The sequence below is a fragment of the Callorhinchus milii genome, unplaced genomic scaffold (assembly GCF_018977255.1).
Source record: "Callorhinchus milii isolate IMCB2004 unplaced genomic scaffold, IMCB_Cmil_1.0 Scaffold4, whole genome shotgun sequence".
Lineage (NCBI taxonomy): Eukaryota > Metazoa > Chordata > Chondrichthyes > Chimaeriformes > Callorhinchidae > Callorhinchus > Callorhinchus milii.
Window position 1 is genome coordinate 2,276,237 of NW_024704745.1, and position 18,962 is coordinate 2,295,198.

Below are 18,962 nucleotides of genomic sequence, written 5' to 3' on the forward strand. Positions count from 1 at the left end.
CACTCGTGCAGAAGCCTGTATTTAGGCCTTAAGTGAGCGAACATCTTGTGTAATCACACAGGGACCTGCAGTCTGTGTCACATAAAACATTAACAGCGATTGGAGTGTCAGTGTGAGAAACGGTAATGTGTTGAAGAGCGTTGGTGTTCAAGCCATAGAACACAAGTCAGACATAGCGAGCGAGAGACAGAGAGAGAGAGCGAGAGACAGAGAGAGAGAGAAAGAAGTTCTGCTCACTCACTCGCTTGTCCGCCCGCCCGAAATTTTTGGGGGGTCAGCTGGGTGTCTGACACACGCGGAAACCTATCACTGTGCTTAAGAGATTTCATGCATCCACCTGCACATGGAAATTCCAGAGATAGATTGCTGGAATGGAACGCACACACTCTCTCTCCCTCTCTCTCTCGTTCTCGCTCCCCGGCGAGACTCATCCTGCTTTACCTAATTCCGGAAAGTATTAGGTGCAGGTTGGCAAGAGCCAAGGCTTGGGGGGGAGCCCAGAGTGTGCGTTGGGGGTAACTGCTGGAGTCTAACCGGCTAAAACCACAGAGCTCGCCATTGATGTCGCTGTCTGGCCAAGCTTTCCCGCTGCTTGTCCAGCTAGGACCACGCTCCCCGTTAGGGCTTTGGCTTGCGGGGTTATCAGGAGCTGAATGGGAGCATTCCCTGCCCCCAGTGACTGGTCGGCCTTTCCAGGACCTGCCGACGAGCCAGGCCGGGCTGTGCTGTCATCAGCAGTGAGTAGCCTGGAATACTGCGGTCCCAACTGGCTCAGGAGAACTGGACTGTTTACTGTCGCAGAAGGCTGGCTCCATTCCGACATCCCATTGCCAGGCATGTTACCTTGGAGCCAGTTCAGTTCTAAGGAAACCCCGCTTACCTCTTCCCCAAGGAGGATAGTCAAATTAGAGTAGAATTATAGTAGAATTAGAATAGAATCGTTCCAGCGGGGGTGGGAGTTAGCACAGGTGCCAAACGGCTTCCATTATCTGCTGTAATTTTCTACAATATTTAATTTGAACACTGTGAGGCTTTTGTTCGTTTGCAAAAATTGGAAACATCCCATCATGCAGATCTACTAATGTCAACAAACAAAACCATCTCCATTCACACCAAATAACAATGCATAATATTAGTAACAATAGTAATAATCTTGTCACACTTTTCCCGTTGGGCGGGTGTGTTGAGGAGGGCAATTTCACAAGACCACAAGAGAGGTTTTACCAATAACAACAACAATTTGCATTTACACAGTGCCCTTCACGAGGGGTAGTGGAGTCTGACCCTGAGCCAGGGGAAGAGGGAGTGGGGAAGGTGACCGTAGGCACGATCAAGAACGAAGGTCTTTAGGTGGGATTTGAAGGTGGGGAAGGAGGGGGCAAGGCGGAGGGATTGAAGGAGGGCTTTTCAGAGTTTTGGGGCATAGTGGCTGAAGGCACGGTCACCGATGGTGGAGTGGAGGAGCCGAGGGACAAACAAGAGGCCGGAACCAGCTGAGCAGAGGCAGTGGGTGGTGGAATGAAGCAAGTTGTCCTTCAGCTCATCTGCTCTTGTCCTTCTACCATAACAACATCACGCTGTTTCCTAAATGAGTTCCAGTGTCCTGAAGACAACCAATCTTCCTGATAACCCAGTTCCATTGGTTACCAGTCCTCTGGCGTGCGAAGCAAGTGCTCTAACTACTGAGCTACAGGACTCAACAGACCAGAACTGTGCACAGTACCAAGCTAGAGCTCGTGACAGATTGAGTGTGCCTTCTGGAGATCTGATCTCAGCTCATCTGGCAATTCGGTCTGGCATGCTGTTCCCCCTCCTTCACTGCTCCGATCAGCTCACACTGTGAGCTCAAATCTCTCATTGTGGAGTCCTGTAGCTCAGTGGTTAGAGCACTCGCTTTGCAAGCGAGAGACCTGAGTTCAATTCCAGGCAGAGGGCGAAACCTTGGGCAAGTTTCCTTACTCCACACAGAGCCTAATAATAATCCCTCCAAAACCAAAAACAATAATAAATTGGTCATTTTCAATCCACGACTGTTTGTGGGACATTGCTGTGCGCAATTGGCTGCCGCGTTCGCCCACAAATATGCAGTCAATTCACTTTACAGTGTGTTCTGTGAAGCGCTTTGGGACGTCCTCCCGACGTGAAAAGCGCTATATCAAATTCAAGGATTGAAAAAAAAGCGTGGAACTTGAACCCACAACCCTCTGACCCGCTGTCTGACTGAGCCAGACTTGCATTGGCCCAATCTGCTTTCACAAAGCTTTCTGTTTATATGCATTGTCCTTTCTCTCGTTTAAATTTTCACAAGCAAGAGGACCCGAGTTTGGTTCCCGGGCAGGGCAAAATGTTGGGCAAGTTTCCTTACTCCACATGCCTCTGTGTTTATCCAGCAGTAAGTAAGAACCTGGTTCTTAGTCGATTGGCGGATCGCTTTTCCGGGGGAAATAAATCCTTCAAAAAAAAAAAAAAATTGCTCACTTCAATCCATGACTGTTTGTGAGACGTCGCTGTGCGCAATTGGCTGCCGCGTTTCTCCCACAAAATACGCAGTCAATTCACTTTGCAGTATATTCTGTGAAACGCTGTGAGACGTCTCAAAGAAAATGATAAGGCGCTGTAGCAAATGCCGGGATTATTATATTATTATGTTATTCTCTTGAAGCAATTACCGTGTGCTCCAGTGTCTTTACCATGACTGTTGTCAAGGAAACAGTGATTTCTCTCTCCTGCTGTCCTGGCCGACAATCCCTCAAATAAAATTGCTCGCTCACTCCACGGTGATAAGGCGCTGTTTCAAATGCAAGGATCGTTAGAAAATATCAGAGCGAGGGTTTCACATCGGGAGGATATCTTCACAAGATATACTGTAAAGTATACTTAAGTATATATTAAGTATTAAGTACACTTAATATATAAAATAGATGGAAACTTGGGCAACGTTTCGCCCTGCCCGGGAATCGAATCCCGGTCCTCTTTGCTTTGCTTTGCGAGCGCTCTAACCACTGAGCTGCAGGACTCCGCAAATACTGGAAAATATTTGCTGAGTTCAAGAATAGCCTCCCCTCTCCCCTCGCCTCTCCCTTCACCCCCCCCGACCCCCACCCCCCCACCCCCCCCCCTCCTCTCCGCTGCCCCATGAGTCACGAGTTTCAAAGAACGGAGAGGTTCAGTTAGTAATCTGGGAGTTTAGTAATCTGGGATTCTGTGTATCTCATTACCCAATGCTCTCGCAAAATCACACGCGCTCTCTATCAATCATTGGCAACGGAGGCAGGTCCCACACAAAAAAATAACCAAAAAGAGGGTTTTAATTTATTTTGCCTGAGATTTATTCTGTTTGAAGACCTCTTTGATCTCCGTGGCTCAGCAGCTGACAGTACACAAACCGCTGGAAACGCGTGTGATAGATGAGACTACAGAGGGGAAGCGATTATCCGACTAACAGTAATCACTCTCTCTCTCGCTCTCTCTCTGTCTCGCTCTCTCTCCCTCTTTCTGTGCCTGTGATCCTGGCTTTAATACCGCCGCAATTTACTCTCCCTCCCCAACAGAGCTGCAAACACGTCCACAGCTCTTGGCACCCACCCCCTAGGCGAGGGGGGAGCTGCCGCACATTAACGGGCGGGCGTTCTGCTTGGTTGGCTGGGAGACAAAATCCTTTCCCCACGCGCCATCTGCTCTTATTCACTCAGTGATCACTTGGGGCCTCACCGTCTTGGACCTCACCACCATCTACAAAGCGATCTCGGACCATCGCTTCATCTCCCTCAACTCCTCAATCCCTCTCCCCACCGCCACCCAACCCACCTCCATCTCCTACCGCCCCACTCCCCACCGCTCCCTTAAAGCCCAGGCGTGTTCCGCTGAGCGCACCCGGCTTAAATCAAACCTGACTGTCCACCTGCAGATCTGGCTGGACCTTGTTAAATCTTACGCCTCCGCTAAATCGTCGTTCTACTGCAAGACAACCTTGGAGGCTAAGGACAACCCCAGGCTCCTCTTCGCCATCACGAACCGGCTCCTCCACCTACGCTCTCAAGCCTCGCCCATCCTCACCTCAAATGCCAACTGCGAGGCGATGCTGGACTTCCTCGAATCCAAAGTCGAGGGAATTCGCTCAGCTGCCTCTGCCACTGCATCTGCTACCCCCTCCCCATCTCCTCATCCCACCCTGGCCCCTATCCATCCCTCCCTCCACCTTTGAACTTGTCTATCCCTCCCCTCTTTATCACCACCATAACCTGTATGCTCCCTCGACCCCATCCCTACCCCACTCCTTACCTTCCAGCTCCACCTCCTTGCCCCTCTACTCACTGACATCGTAAACCTCTCCCTGTCCTCTGGTGTTGTTCCCATCCCATTAAAAACCACCGTCATCACTCCTATCCTTAAAAAATCTTCCCTGTACCCTTCTCTACTCCCGTATCCAACCTCCCCTTCCTCTCCAAGGTCTTGGAACAAGTTGTTGCTTCTCAGCCTCACTCCTTCCTCTCCCGCCACTCCCTGCTCAAACCCCTCCAATCGGGTTTCCCCCCCCATTATAGAATCATGCAGCACAGAAGGAGGCCATTCGGCCCATCGTCGTGCCTGTGCTGGCTCATTCGTAGAGCTACCCAATTCCTTCCGTGCTCCTCTTTCCCATCTCCCCCCCTCTTCACCCCCCCCCCCCTCCACCCCACATTGCATCCAAGCTCCCCCTTCCCAACCCCTTTTGCGGTCACTTTATGTTTTAACACCAAACTCAATCTACCCGCTCTCTCCGCTGACCTGCTCCATGTCTCCACCTTGCTCGCCTCACAGATAGTCGTGGATTTAATGGCCAAATTATTATTATTATTCTTTTTAAGGTATTATTACCCCCGGAAAAGCGATCCGCCAATCGACTAACAACCGGGTTCCTACTTACTGCTGGGGAAACAGAGGCGTGTGTGTGTGTGTGTGTGGAGTAAGGAAACTTGACCAATTATGAAGGTGAAGGAGATGGGGGTGCCGGGGGGATCATTTTGACATATTCTGAAATCACTTGGAAAACAAAACATGGCAAGTTTCAAAAAGTGCAGCAATGCAGACGTGTTAAACAAGTCCTATCCATTATTGTAATAATAAATAACAATAATCCTCGCTTTTGATACAGCGCCTTATCACGTCTTCGAGATCTTTCAAAGCGCTTCACGGGATGTACTTTCAAGTGAATTGACTGTATTATGTGGGCGATAGCGCTCTGAGACGCTACCCTGTGTGGACGGCGCTATACAACTGGGAGTAGTTGTTGTTGTTGAAATATGCAGTCAATTCACATTAGAGTTCCTTCCCTTCCCCCCACCTCCCTCTCTCCTCCACCACCCCCCACCCCCCCTCTGTGTTTGTCCCCTGATGGAACATGATAGATGGCAATGGTTCGAACATGATAGATGGCAATGGTTAGAACATGATAGATTGCAATGGTTCATTCTATGTGGTGAATGGAGCCAAGTTTCAGGTCAGTCCCAGGCTTCGTTGACAAACAAGGACCCAAAGGTGATGCATTGTCAACAGATGTGGCTAAGTGTGAGAGGTTGGGGGAGTGGAGCAGGCGATCGCAGTCATAAATCACCGGCCAAGAAACAAAAGAGACGGAGTGAAAGAATGAGAGAGGGGGAGAGAGGGTCCGGAGAGACAGAGAGAGAAGAGAGAGACAGAGGGAGAGGTAGAAGGAGAGGGGGGGAGTGAGGGGGCGAAAGGGGCGAACAATCAGACAGGGTTCCTGCTCTGGGATCTTATGCAACAACAAGAAGTTGCATTTAAATAATAATAATAATCCTTGCATTTGATATAGCGCCTCTCATGCAGGGTAGCATTCCAAAGCACTACCCCACGTGCGAATGAGGGCCGAGGTCAGGGGACATCCCAAGTCCTAATAACCTTCTGAAATAAAAAAAATCTCCTAACCTCTAACCCCACCCTCACCCTTTGGTTATTTTTTGTCATCTTGCAGAATTGTGTCTTCCTTTGAAGAGGAAAACCTTGCAGGGATATGGGGAAGAGAGAGTGCGGGGGGAGTGGGACGGATTGGGTAACTCTTCCAAAGAGCCGGCACAGGCTCAATGGGCCGAATGGCCTTGTTCTGTAATATTCTACACAGTTCTATGATCTCAAAGTCATTTCCTGGAGTCCCCGACTTCACAGACCAGAGGGAAGTAATTTCTCCCGGTTGAAATTCCCAAACGAAAACCCTGAGGATTTGTTGAACCTTATCGAACCTTCCTTGTTCCAGTGAATGGGAGCCCCACGTTCTCATTAGGTGAAGTTTTCTATCTCTGGGTGGTTAGTCACCGCAAAAAAAATGGCCAACACGAGCCAAAGCCAAAAAAATCATCCCTCGACTCGAAATCCAGGGGTGCATCACGGCTGGAATCCCGTTCGGACTCACACCTCAAACCCCTGACCGTCCAGCGCCTCGAGTCTTCCTCCCGACCCGAAAGGCGCTATACAAATGTAATCTCGTTGTTATTGTTTTCGCAACCTTCCGATTCAGTGATGAGAGCGCGAGCGAGTGAGAAAGTCTAACACCTGATCCTTTTGTAGCAAATTGACAGCCGAGAGAAAGAGCGAGGGAGCGAGAGAGGGAGAGAAAGAAAGAAAGAGAGAGAGAGAGAGCTCTGAAACAGATGAGACAGGAGACAAAAGAATGTTTTCTGGCAAACTGCAATTATGTAAATGTGTCACTCCGGAACTGGCAAGGCTACGCTGCTCGGATGTGTCTGATATATTTAATAAGGACAATGTTATATTCAATTATAAGAGTATTAAGCAAGGCTTTGCACGGTTAACCACGAGACATACATGAGCCGGGTGACTCTATGCCGGAGGGGAATACCTCTGATCGGGAGTCGAAGGATTGAGAGAACGCAGGGTACAATCTGTGCCGGCTGGCTTGCGCAGCATCGCAAACTACAACAACAATTACAACCCTTTACGCACAGCTCCTTTCACGTCGGGAGAACGTACGTCTCTACGCTCCTTCACAGCAGAGGAATAATAGCCCTCGCGTTTGATACAGTGCCTTATTGCGTCTTCGAGACGTCTCAAAGCGCTTGACAGAATGCACTGACTGTGTGTTTTGTGGGCGAGGATATGTTACTTGAGATCTACTAAGGGGCGATGGAAGTCACCGAGTGGTGCTGGCGTTGGGTTTGGGGGGGGGGGGGGTGGGGTGGGGGGGGAGTGGAAGGAGGTGGTGTCACTTACTGCTAATGGTGTTGGGTTTGGGAGGCATGGTGAACTCGTACAAGGTGGGGTGGGAAGAGCCAAGACGGTTGATGGCTGTGATCTCCACTTGATACTGCACGTCCCATTGTAGGTCCTCCAGCACAATGGAATCTTTGCTCCCCTCGGAGGTCTTCTGTATCCACTCATCCTCCTTGTCCTTCTGTAAGTAGGTGAGAGGTTTATCAGTATCACACGGCCACTGAGTTACCTAACCTATTGGATTCCTTAACAGGAGCGTGTTCCACCCACAACTATCACGACCTCTCCGACCCGCAAGCCCCTTATCAAACTGTCCGTTCCTTCTGCTCGGCGGCGGTCGGGCCTTCAGCCCCTCTCCCCCTCCAGCCTTTGAAACTCCATCCCACATTGCCTTCACCTTGCTCTCTCCCTTGCCCGCCTTCAAGGGACATCTCAAGACCCTCATCTTCGACCATGCCTTCTCTTACCCTCCAACCCCACCTGATCCCAACCCCCACCCCCCCTCCCGATCCCAACCCCCTGCTCGGGTCCAAATCCCTGACCGTCCCAACGCCTTGGGACGTCCTCCCGACGTGACAGGCGCTGCACGAGTGTAACTTTGCATCGTATTTCTGTTCTTGTGAAAAATCCCTTAATAAATTTGTATTGTTATTAATAATAATAACAATTAATAATAATAGTTATTCAAAGGTGAATAAAAAAAATATAAACACCTTGCAAACAGTAGCTATTTTAGGGAGCTCAAATGTATTAAGAAAAGTAACACCCATTCATCATCGAGTGCCAGCACAACGACAACAACTTGCACTTGTATAGCGTCCTCCACGCAGGGTAATGTCTGAGAGCGGCCAATACTATTAGCCTACCCGACCCACCACTGAAAACCATTCGGGAGTGACCTCTCCAGAGTGATTTCAACGGTAATAACATTATCGTTTGAAACAGTGAACACCAACAGGAATGCACGTGTCTGTTTTGATGCAAACGTTCACGCATGGATTTGGTATTGTGCGCTTCGCTAACGACTGCTCGTGGGGACGCCGCTGTGCGCAATTGGCTGCCGCGTTTCGCCCACAAAACGCACAGTCGATTCACTTTACGGTGTATCCTGTGAAGCGCTTTGCGACGTCTCAAAGACGTGAGAAGGCTCTCTATCAAATGCCAAATGTATGAAATATTATTATTATTATTATTTCACATCGTCCCAAAATGTTTAAAGATCCATTATAAAGTGTAGCGACTGTGTATTTATGGGTGAATGCACATGTGTACATACATACACACACATATTAACACATATGTGCGTAACACACACAGATGAAAACACAGGTGGGGGGGTGGGGGGTGGGGAGAGGGAGAAAAAGAGAGAGAGAGATGGAGTACACACCATTGATATTCTGGTGGTAATGTGCTTTTCATTTAATCAGGAAGGAAACAAATAAAATTGCACTACATGTAAAATATTTGCTGTTAATGACACCCATCAATGAGAGCAACAGCGTCGCTGAATACAAAGCATGAATGACCCCAATCTTGGTTTGAACCGACATTAAAAAAAAATCCTTCCCTGTACAATTTACGCACTAACCACAATAATATCTCAGGCATTACATGGAACGGTGACATTCTGCAGCCCGGAATGAATTCTTTCGTGCTTAATGCATAATTGCCAGTAGCACTGTTCTGCCCCACGGAAGACAGATACATTGATTGAAACCGTATGATACAGATTGCACCTCGCTGCCTAGTCCTGGGGCCACAAAACTTAGTGGTTCTGAGTCAGAGACTTGGGGGAAAGTTCGTAAGGAGTGAGTGGCTTGTGTTAATTAACACGTGCCTCGCAGAAAACACCAAACATGGTCGTCATAACAGTAATAATCATCATCAGGACAATCCTTGCCTCTGTTGCAGCGCCTTATCACGTCTTCGAGATGTCTCAAAGCGCTTCGCAGACTACTCTGTAGAGTGCAGTGACTGCGTGTTTTGGGAGAAACGTGGCAGCCAACTGTGCACAGCAGTATCCCATAAACAGTCGTAGATCAAGTGACCACATTATTATTATTGTTGTTGTTATTATTGTAATATTTAGATTACTCCACACACCTCTGTTTCGCATGCAAAATACACAGTCAATTCACTTGACAGTATATATTCTGTGAAGCGCTTGAGACGTCTCCATGAAGTGATATGGCGCTATATCAAATGCAAGGATTATTATTATTAATTATGATTTCTGTAAGTGTTGACCTGGCTCAGCTGGTGGCCGGTGGCAGGAGGATAAGGTGATGACTTATAACACATGGAAAACACGATCGTGATACGACTGAAACTTTCAGCTGGTAATGCAGAACTTATGATAATATAATGTAATAATCCTTGCATTTGATATAGCGCTTTTCATGCCTTCGAGATGTCTCAAAGCGCTTCACAGAACACACTGTAAAGTGAATTGACTGTATACTTGTGGGCGAAAATCCCACCTTACACATGGAGATCCCAGAGATAGATTGTTGGAATGGAATACGCTCTCTCTCTCTCTCTCTCTCTCCCTGAAGGGACACATCCCGGAAGGTATCAGGCGCAGGTTGGTAAGAGCCAAGGCTTGGGGACTCCAGAGTATGCATTGGGGTACTTGCCAGAGTCTAACCAACTAAGACCGCGTAGCTTGCCATTGATATACACTAAATGATACAGTTTCGAAGGAGGTTCAAGAGCAGAGAGACCTGGGGGGTTCACATTCACAGGTTTGTCTTTGAAGGTGGTTGATAGAGCTGTTAAAAAAAAGCGTATGGAATCCTTGGCTTTATAAATAGAGGCATAGAGCACAAAAGCAAGGAAGCTCTGCTAAACCTTTATAAGTCATTGGTTAGGCCTCAGCTGGAGCATTTTGTCCGATTCTGGGCACCACACTCTAGGAAGGAAATCAAGCCCTTGGAGAGTACGCAGAGGAGATTTACCAGAATGGTACCAGGGATGAGGGACTTTAGTTACGTGGAGAGACTAAGAAGATGGGATTGTTCTCCTTTGAACAGAGAAGGTTAAGTGGAGGATTTAATAGAGATGTTCAAAATAATGAGTGGTTTGGATTGAGTAGACAGGGAGAAACTGTTTCCAATGGCGGGCGGGTCGGTGACCAGGGGATATAGATTTAAGGTGATTGGCAAAAGAACCAGAGGGAAGATGAAGCGAGGAGAATTTTTTTTTACACAGAGAGTTATAATAATAATAATAATCCTTGCATTTGATATAGCGCTTTTCACGTCGGGAGGACGTCCCAAAGCGCTTCACAGAACACACTGTAAAGTGAATGGACTGTATATTTGTGGGCGAACGCGGCAGCCAATTGCGCACAGCAATGTCCCACAAACATTCGTAGATTGAAAATGACCAATTTTATTATTGTTTTGTTTTGGAAGGATTATTATTAGGCTCTGTGTGGAGTAAGGAAACTTGCCCAAGGTTTCGCCCTCTGTCTGGAATTGAACTCAGGTCTCTCACTTGCAAAGCGAGTGTTCTAACCACTGAGCTACAGGTCTCCGAGTTGTTACGGTCCGGAATGCGCTGCCTGAAAGGCCGGTGGAAACAGATTCAATAACAACTTTCAAAAGGGAATTGGATAGGGACTTGAAGAGGAAAAATTTGCAAGGATATGGGGGAAAGAACAGGGGAGGGAGTAGGAACTGATTGGGTAGCTCTTCCAAAGAGCCGGGACAGGCACGATGGGCCGAATGGCCTCCTTCTGCATTGTAATATTCTATGATTCGACGATAAAGAGAGGGAGGGGGAGAGAGAGAGAGAGAGAGAAGGAGCTGTTGAAACTCACAGTACTCACGCTCCTGTATCTCAGGAAGTACTCCAGAATGGGCGATCCACCATCATCTTGCTCAGTCACCATCAGCTTGTAGTTCTTGTCACTGCCGCTGTGGCCTTGCACCTTGGGCGGAAGGGGTTCTCCTGCAACCAAAGCAAAGAGGCAGAGGTTCTCAGCGGCTTTCAGACCAACAGGTGGCAAAGAAGAACGGTGGGAAATCGTCCCACGCACGAGCCCAGACAGAACGTTACAAACAACGGCAATGCCAAAGCTTCAATGCCAAGACAATAATAATCCTTGGATTTGATACAGCGCCTTATCACGTCTTCGAGACGTCTCAAAGCGCTTCACAGGAATATACTGCGAAGTGAATTGACTGTATATTTTGTGGGTGAAACGCGACAGCTAATGGTGCACAGTAGCGTCCCACAAACAGTCGTGGATTGAGTAAATGATTTTTTTATTACCCCTGGAAAAGCGATCCACCAATCGATTAACAACTGGGTTCCTACTTGGTGCTGAATAAACAAAAGAGTGTGGAGTGAGGAAACTTGCCCATCGTTTCGCCCTGCCCAGGTATTGAACCTAGGTCTTCTCGCTTGCGAGGCGAGTGCTCTTACCATTGTGTTACAGGACTCAAAATATATACCGTTTTGGATCCATTGGGCCATCCCCAAAATCAGTTCCCTTCATGAAGCAACCCATTGAGATTCTACGTAACAGGGAATAAACCAAACCCTTTCCATGGTGGATTCCTGTAGCTCAGTGGTTAGAGCACTCGCCTCGCAAGCGAGAGGATCCGGGTTCGATTCCCGGGCAGGTAGGGCGAAACTTTGGGCAAGTTTTCTTATTCCACACACGCGCCTCTGTTTACCCGGCAGTAAGTCAGAACCCAACCCGGGTGTTAAGTTGATGGTCGGATCGCTCTTCCGGGAGGTAACAATTCATTCATTCATTCAAAAAAAATAAACTGGTCGCTTAATCTACAACTGTTTGTGGGGACGCTGCTGTGCGCAATTGACTGCCGCGTTTCGCCCAGAATATATACAGCTAATTCGCTTTAGCAGTATATTTCTGTGAAGCCCTTTGAGGTACCTTAAAGAGGTGATATGACTCTCTTCTAAATGCAAGGATTATTATTATTATTACTCCCAATGTGTACTCTCCCCATCCCACTCGCTCACCATTTTACACAACCCGCCTTCCTGCTCGCTCGCCTTGTACAAACTTAGCTGCCGTACAACGCCTACAAATCCAGTGGAGTCCTGTAGCTCAGTGGTTAGAGCACTCGCTTTGCAAGTGAGAGGCCTGAGTTCAATTCCAGGCAGAGGGCGAAACCTTGGGCAAGTTTCCTTACTCCACACAGAGCCTAATAATAATCCCTCCAAAAACCCAAAACAATAATAAATTGGTCATTTTCAATCTACGACTGTTTGTGGGACATTGCTGTGCGCAATTGGCTGCCGCGTTCGCCCACAAATATACAGTCAATTCACTTTACAGTGTGTTCTGTGAAGCGCTTTGGGACGTCCTCCCGACGTGAAAAGCGCTACGTCAAATGCAAGGATTATTATTATTATTATTATCCAGTCACGACGCTTTCCAGTAAATCCCGTGCAGCGTTTTTTTTTACGCAGATGTTTTAATGACTCGATAAGGCTTTGTATCAAATGTCAGGAATATAATTGCAGCTGTTATAGTGATACTGTGACGGATTTGTATACGCCCTCGCGAAATCATTTGTTTCAGTAACAATGCGAGGCAACAATGGTTACCTCAAGGTCATGGGCACATCGCCAAAATCTGAACAGTTTGTTGTGTAGGCTGACTGGGGAATGAGTTTCTGAACGACAAAAGCAGCGATAATAATAACCCTTGCATTCGATGTAGCTCCTTATCGCACTTCGAGACGTCTCAAAGCGCTTCACAGGAGACACTGTAAAGTGAATGGACTTGTGGGAGAAAAACAGCTTAACAATAGCGCCCGCAGTGCACGAAGTGAATTTGTCATCCAAAGGACGGCACCCCTAACACTGCATTGCTCCCTCGCGCCCCCCATCGAAGATGGTGTGATTAGGAGACAACAACCACAACAAATGACATCTAAACAGCACCTTTCATGTCGGAAGAACGTTCCAAGGAGCTGGATAGTCAGGGATTTGGACCTGAGCTGAGTGGGGAGTGCGGGGGATCTTATTCTATGGTAATAAGAATTCTCCGATCGCCGATGGTGGGGGGGGCCGGGCCGGGCTGGGCCGGGCGGTGGGGGGGGGGAGACGCGAAGCAGAGGATTCTTATTACCAAAGAATAACAACAACAACAACACTATTCGAAAAGAGAAAGGAGTTTCTCTTCCCCCGTGCCCTGGCCGACAATCCCTCAAATATAACTGATCATTCACTTCATGTCTGTTTGTGGGACATTGCTGTGCGCAAATTAGCTGCCGCGTTTGGCCACAAGCGCACAGTCACTCCATTTCGCGGCAAAATGCTGTGAAGCGCTTTGGGACGTTCTACTGACGCGAAAGGAGCGATACTAATTGCGAGGATTGTTATTATTATTATCATTATTCTAACAACGACAATGAATTGCATTCATATAGTGCCTTTCATATCGGAAGGACATTCCATGGTGTTGGACAGTAATGGAAGACGATCGAAGGCACGGCGGTCAAAGAATCTGGAGACGGACCTGGAAACAGGCAAAGGAAGGGGGAGGCGGGGGAGAGGTGGAGGGGCTCTGGGAGGGATGGAACGGCAGAGCGTGGGGGCAGAAAGTGCGATGAAAACATTGCCAGCGCGGACGGAGGTCATTTGTGGAGTCCTGTAGCTCAGTTGGTTGGAGCGAGTCTCCTTACTCCACACATCTCTGTTTACCCAGCAATAAGTCGGACTCCGGTTGTTAGTCGATTGGCGGATCACTTTTCTGGGGATAACAATCCCTTCAAAATAATAATAATAAATTGGTGACTTCAATCCACGGCTGTTTGTGGGACGCTGATGTGCGCAATTGGCTGCCGCGTTTCGCCCACAAAACCACACAGTCAATTCAGCTTACAGTGTATTCTGCGAAGCGCTTTGAGACGGCTCAAAGATTTGATAAGGCCCTGTATCAAAAATGCAAGGATTATTATTATTAATATTATTATTCGGGCCATCATTCTCCGAACCCATTTTTCTGACTGCTCCCCCGACCTCGCTTCTTTTTTTAAAAAAATTGAATCGCATCTTCCAGCTGTTTTCCCTTCCCGTCATTAAGGAAGCGGGTCACATTGCTTAAGTACCTCATTTTCTTTCCCTTCCGTGGCCTTGAATTGTATTGTGGAGCTGAACGCAATAAACATCTTGCATTCTCCTCTCACAACGTCTGATCCCTCTCACCCTGAACAGGGTGAGGCTTCTGATACTGCGTGTGTGTGTGTGTAAGTCTGTGTGTGTGTGTCTGCATGTGTGTGCGTGTCTGCATGTGTGTGTGTTAGTCTAAGTGTGTGTGTTTGCCTGTGTGTGCATGTGTGTCTGTGTGCACGTGTGCGCGTGTATCTGTATGCGTGTGGGTGTCCGTGTATGTGGATGAATCCAAAAGCCAATTCAATTTTCTCAAAGAATGCGCAGCTGTTGTCTGAAGTCACAGCAGAAACCAGGTGTTTTTTTTTATCCCTTCCAATTGTAAACCCCGGAGTTGCTGAGAATCAAAAGGCTCTTTGTAACCGCTTCAGCTTGAAATAGAGGTCTTGTACTTCCCACCCTTTCCCAATTTCAAAGCCTAATTGAGAATTTTTGTTTGACCTCGCTGGGTTTAGTGACGGTCACCTCTGCCTTTCACTCTCTGTCTCATCTTCGAGACGTCTCGAAGCGCTTCACAGAATATACTGTGGAGTGAATTGACTGTACGTTTTGTGGGCAAAGCGCGGCAGCCGATTGCGCACATAATAATAATAATAATAATCCTTGCATTTGGTATAGTCGGGAGGACGTCCCAAAGCGCTTCACAGAACACACTGTAAAGTGAATTTACTGTATATTTGTGGGCAAACGCGGCAGCCAATTGCGTAGCAAACAGTCGTAGATTGAAAATGACCAATTTATTATTGTTTTTGGTTTTGGAGGGATTATTATTAGGCTCTGTGTGGAGTAAGGAAACTTGCCCAAGGTTTCGCCCTCTGCCTGAAATTGAACTCAGGTGTCTCGCTTGCAAAGCGAGTGCTCTAACCACTGAGCTACAGGACTCCACGCACAGCAACGACCCCACAAACAGTCGTGGATTGAGTGACCAAATTATTATTATTATTATTTTTGAAGGGATGGTTAGCCCCGGGGAAAAGCGATCCCTCAATCGACTAACAACTGAGTTCCAACGTTTTGCCCTGCCCAGGAATCATGTTCACGTTGGATGTGGCACTGGCCTGTTCACGTCTCCTGCCTCGCCCGCCCCACCATTGTCGGGCGGAACCTTCTACCACTCTGCCCCCATCCTCTGGAACTCAATCCCGCAGTCCCTCCGCCTCGCCGCCTCCCTCGCCACCTTCGAGACCCGTTTCCAGACCTTCCTCTTCGACCGTGCTTTCGATCACCCTCCTTCAACCCCCTGCCCTTCATCCTCCCCGATCCCCAGCTCGGGTCCGAAACACTGATTGTCCAGCGCCTTGGGACGTCCTCGCTATGTGAAAGGCACTGTACACATGTCATCTTGTCGTTGTTATGGACAAGATAACAATCATAGACTGGGGTAACGCCTGTTTCTAGCCTGCAGATGTCACTGCAACACATCTAAGAAGAGAATATAAAAACAAAGCGTATCTATGAAGGATTTTGATAAGAGTAGATCGGGAGAAACTATTTCCTCCGGCGGTGGGCCGGTAGTCAAAGGGCACAGATTTAAGATAATCTTTGGGGAGGGGAGACCAGACGAGGAGATGTTATTTTACCCAGAGAGTTGTTATGGTCTGGAAAGCACTGCCTGAAGGGTGGGGGTGTTGGGGGGGGGGGGGATCAAAGCAGATTCAATGGTAGGTTTCGAAGGAAAAAGGAAGAATTTGCAGGGCTTTGGGGTAAGAACAGGCGAGTGGGGCTGATTGGATACCTCTTTCAAAGTGGCACAATGGGCTGAATGGCCTCCTCCAGCGTTGGAGGATTCTGAGGGTCTGTGGGATGGAGTTCCAGAGGGTGAGGGCAGAGTGGCTGAAGGCCCGTCAGCCCGCCAACGGAGGGGCGGGCGAGGCGGGAGACGTGAAGCATGCCGGAACCCGACCAGCGGAGGGAATGGACAGGTTGGTAGGGGGTTAGGAGGTCACAGAGGCAGGTGGGGGAGCGAGGCAGTGGAGGGCTTTGAAAGTGAACCCCTTATATTACACAGTCAAAAGATAATAATAATCCTTGCATTTGATATAGCGCTTTTCACGTCGGGAGGACGTCCCAAAGCGCTTCACAGAACACACTGTAAAGTGAATTGACTGTATATTTGTGGGCGAACGCGGCAGCCAATTGCGCACAGCAATGTCCCACAAACAGTCGTGGATTGAAAATGACCAATTTATTATTGTTTTGTTTTTTGGAGGGATTATTATTAGGCTCTGTGTGGAGTAAGGAAACTTGCCCAAGGTTTCGCACTCTGCCTGGAATTGAACTCAGGTCTCTCACTTGCAAAGCGAGTGCTCTAACCACTGAGCTACAGGACTCCACAAAGATCTCAGATGCTTCAAAAGAACTATTCCAGGGAAAGTGTTATTAACGTCAATAAACATCAAAACAACTCAAAGCGGGCGACTATGAAGCGCTGCACACTCAACCTCACTGAGCCGGTCAGGAACCTGGGGTCTTATTTGTCCCTGAACTGTCCTTTTTCTCCCACATCCGCACCATGACCGGCGCTGCCTACCACCACTTCCGCAACATTGCCAGACTCCGCCACTGCCTCACCCCTCAGGCTGCCGAGACCCTCACCCACGTATTCGTCACCTCAAGGCTCGATTACGGGAACTCCCTCCTCATCGGCCCTCCCAACGCTTCCCTTCACAAGCTGCAGATCATCCAAAACTCTGCAGCTCGTGTACTCTCGTGCACCAGGGCTCCGTGACCCCATCACTCCCACCCTCACCCGACTCCACTGGCTCCCCATCCCCCAGAGGATCGAGTTTAAGATCCTCATCGTCGGCCTTTAAGGCCATCCATGGCCTCACCCCCTCCTACCTCTCTGACCTGCTCCCTCCGTTCATCGGGCTCCGGGCTGCTCTATGTCTCCCGCCCGACCCGCCCTACCATCGGTGGCCGGGCTTTCAGCCTCTCTGCCCCGACACTCTGGAACTCCATCCCACGGTCCCTTCCCCTCGCTTCCTCCCTCGCATCCTTCAAGGCCGGTCTCAAGACCCTTCTCTTCGACCGTGTCTTTGGTCTCCCTCCCACCTCTCTGCCTTCCCTCACCCCTACACCACCCCTCCCCCATGCTCGGGCCCCGTTTAGCTCTTTGGGACGTCCTCCCGACGTGAAAGGCGCTCTATATATGTCATTTTGTTGTTGTCGTTGGCCTGGACATCAGGAGCGAAAAGCTCCCTTCTCTTTACGAGTTAGTGCTGTATGAACTTTCATTTTAATTTTCTCCCACAAAGTATACGGTCACTTCACTTTACAGCACATCCCGTGAAGCGCTGTGAGACGTCTCGCAGACGTGATCAGGCGCTGTATCGAATGCAAGGATTATTACTGTAATTTAACGTCCACCTGACCAGGCTATTGGTTTATCGCCTCATTGGAAGGACGACACCCGTGAGAATGCAGCACCCTCCCCCAGAGCCGCGTTGGAGAGTCGGCTTAGACTGTGCGATTCTAAGTCCTTTCTGTCTCACAAGCGAGAGTGAGCGCGAGCGCTGAGCCAGGTTGAGACCGCTCTGTGCAGTGCGGGGCAGCGGTTAGAGCGCTCGCCTCGCGAGCGAGAGGACCCGGGTTCGATTCCTGGCCAGATCGAAACTTTCGGCAAGTTTCCTTACTCCACACGCACACGCGACTCTGTTTACCCAGAAGCAAGTAGGAGCCTTAGTCGATTAGCGGATTACTTTTTCCGGGGTGGGGTGGGGGGTTAATAATTCCTTCAAAGATATAACAACAATGACTAAATTGGTCACTGCGGCCCACGACTGTTTACGGGACGCTGCTGTGCGCAATTGGCTGCTGCGCTTCGCCCACAAAATGGACAGTCAATTCACTTTGCACTTTACATTCTGCGAAGCGCTTCGAGACGTTCTCGAAGACGTGATCAGGCGCTGGATCAAGTGAAAGGATTATTATCGTTTTGACGTGCCAGCCCGACAGAGGTGGAGAAGCTATCAGAGGTCAGGCGTAAGAGGCAGAGATTGACAAGGCGTGCAGCGACAAGATTCTGAGGCTAATAGAACGTGAGGATCCGAGACACTGAGAAGATCTGAACGGTGCAGGGCTTGACAGGTTGATGAAGGCTGACAGGAAGATGCCAGAAAAAACGTTCCGAGGCAGTTAAGCATCATTAAATGCTGCTCAGGAAAAATAAAACCCTTAGCTCGGATCACAGGAGCGGCCTGAAATCACACGCACAGCGAGTGTCCGCCAGGCAACCCGGCAAATTAAACAATAATTGCGTAGTCCTGTAGCTCAGTTGGTTAGAGCACTCGCCTCGCAAGCGAGAGGAACTGGGTTCGATTCCCGGGCAGGGGGCGAAACCTCGGGCGAGTTTCCTTACTCCACACACACACACACACACGCCTCTGTTTACTCAGCAGTAGGTAGGAACTCGGATGTTAGTCGATTGGTAGTTTGCTTTTCTGGGGATAATAACCTCTTCAAAAAAAAAATCGCAGTCGGAAGTTGGTCCCTGTCACTCAATCCACTCAGACTGTTTGTGCGGACGCTGCTGTGCGCAATTGGCTGCCGCGTTTCTGGGTAGTTGGGTAGCTCTTCCA

General features: G+C 48.8%; 1 protein-coding gene across 1 annotated transcript in view; it reads right to left on the reverse strand.

Annotated features, from left to right (window-relative positions):
• The window catches only part of LOC103189793 (neural cell adhesion molecule 2), a 274,085-nt gene that overhangs the window by 7,161 nt on the left and 247,962 nt on the right, over nt 1-18,962 (reverse strand). The window contains 2 exon segments of the mRNA XM_042334307.1: nt 7,228-7,408; nt 11,051-11,181. Of these exon segments, the coding sequence (XP_042190241.1) occupies nt 7,228-7,408; nt 11,051-11,181 (312 nt within the window).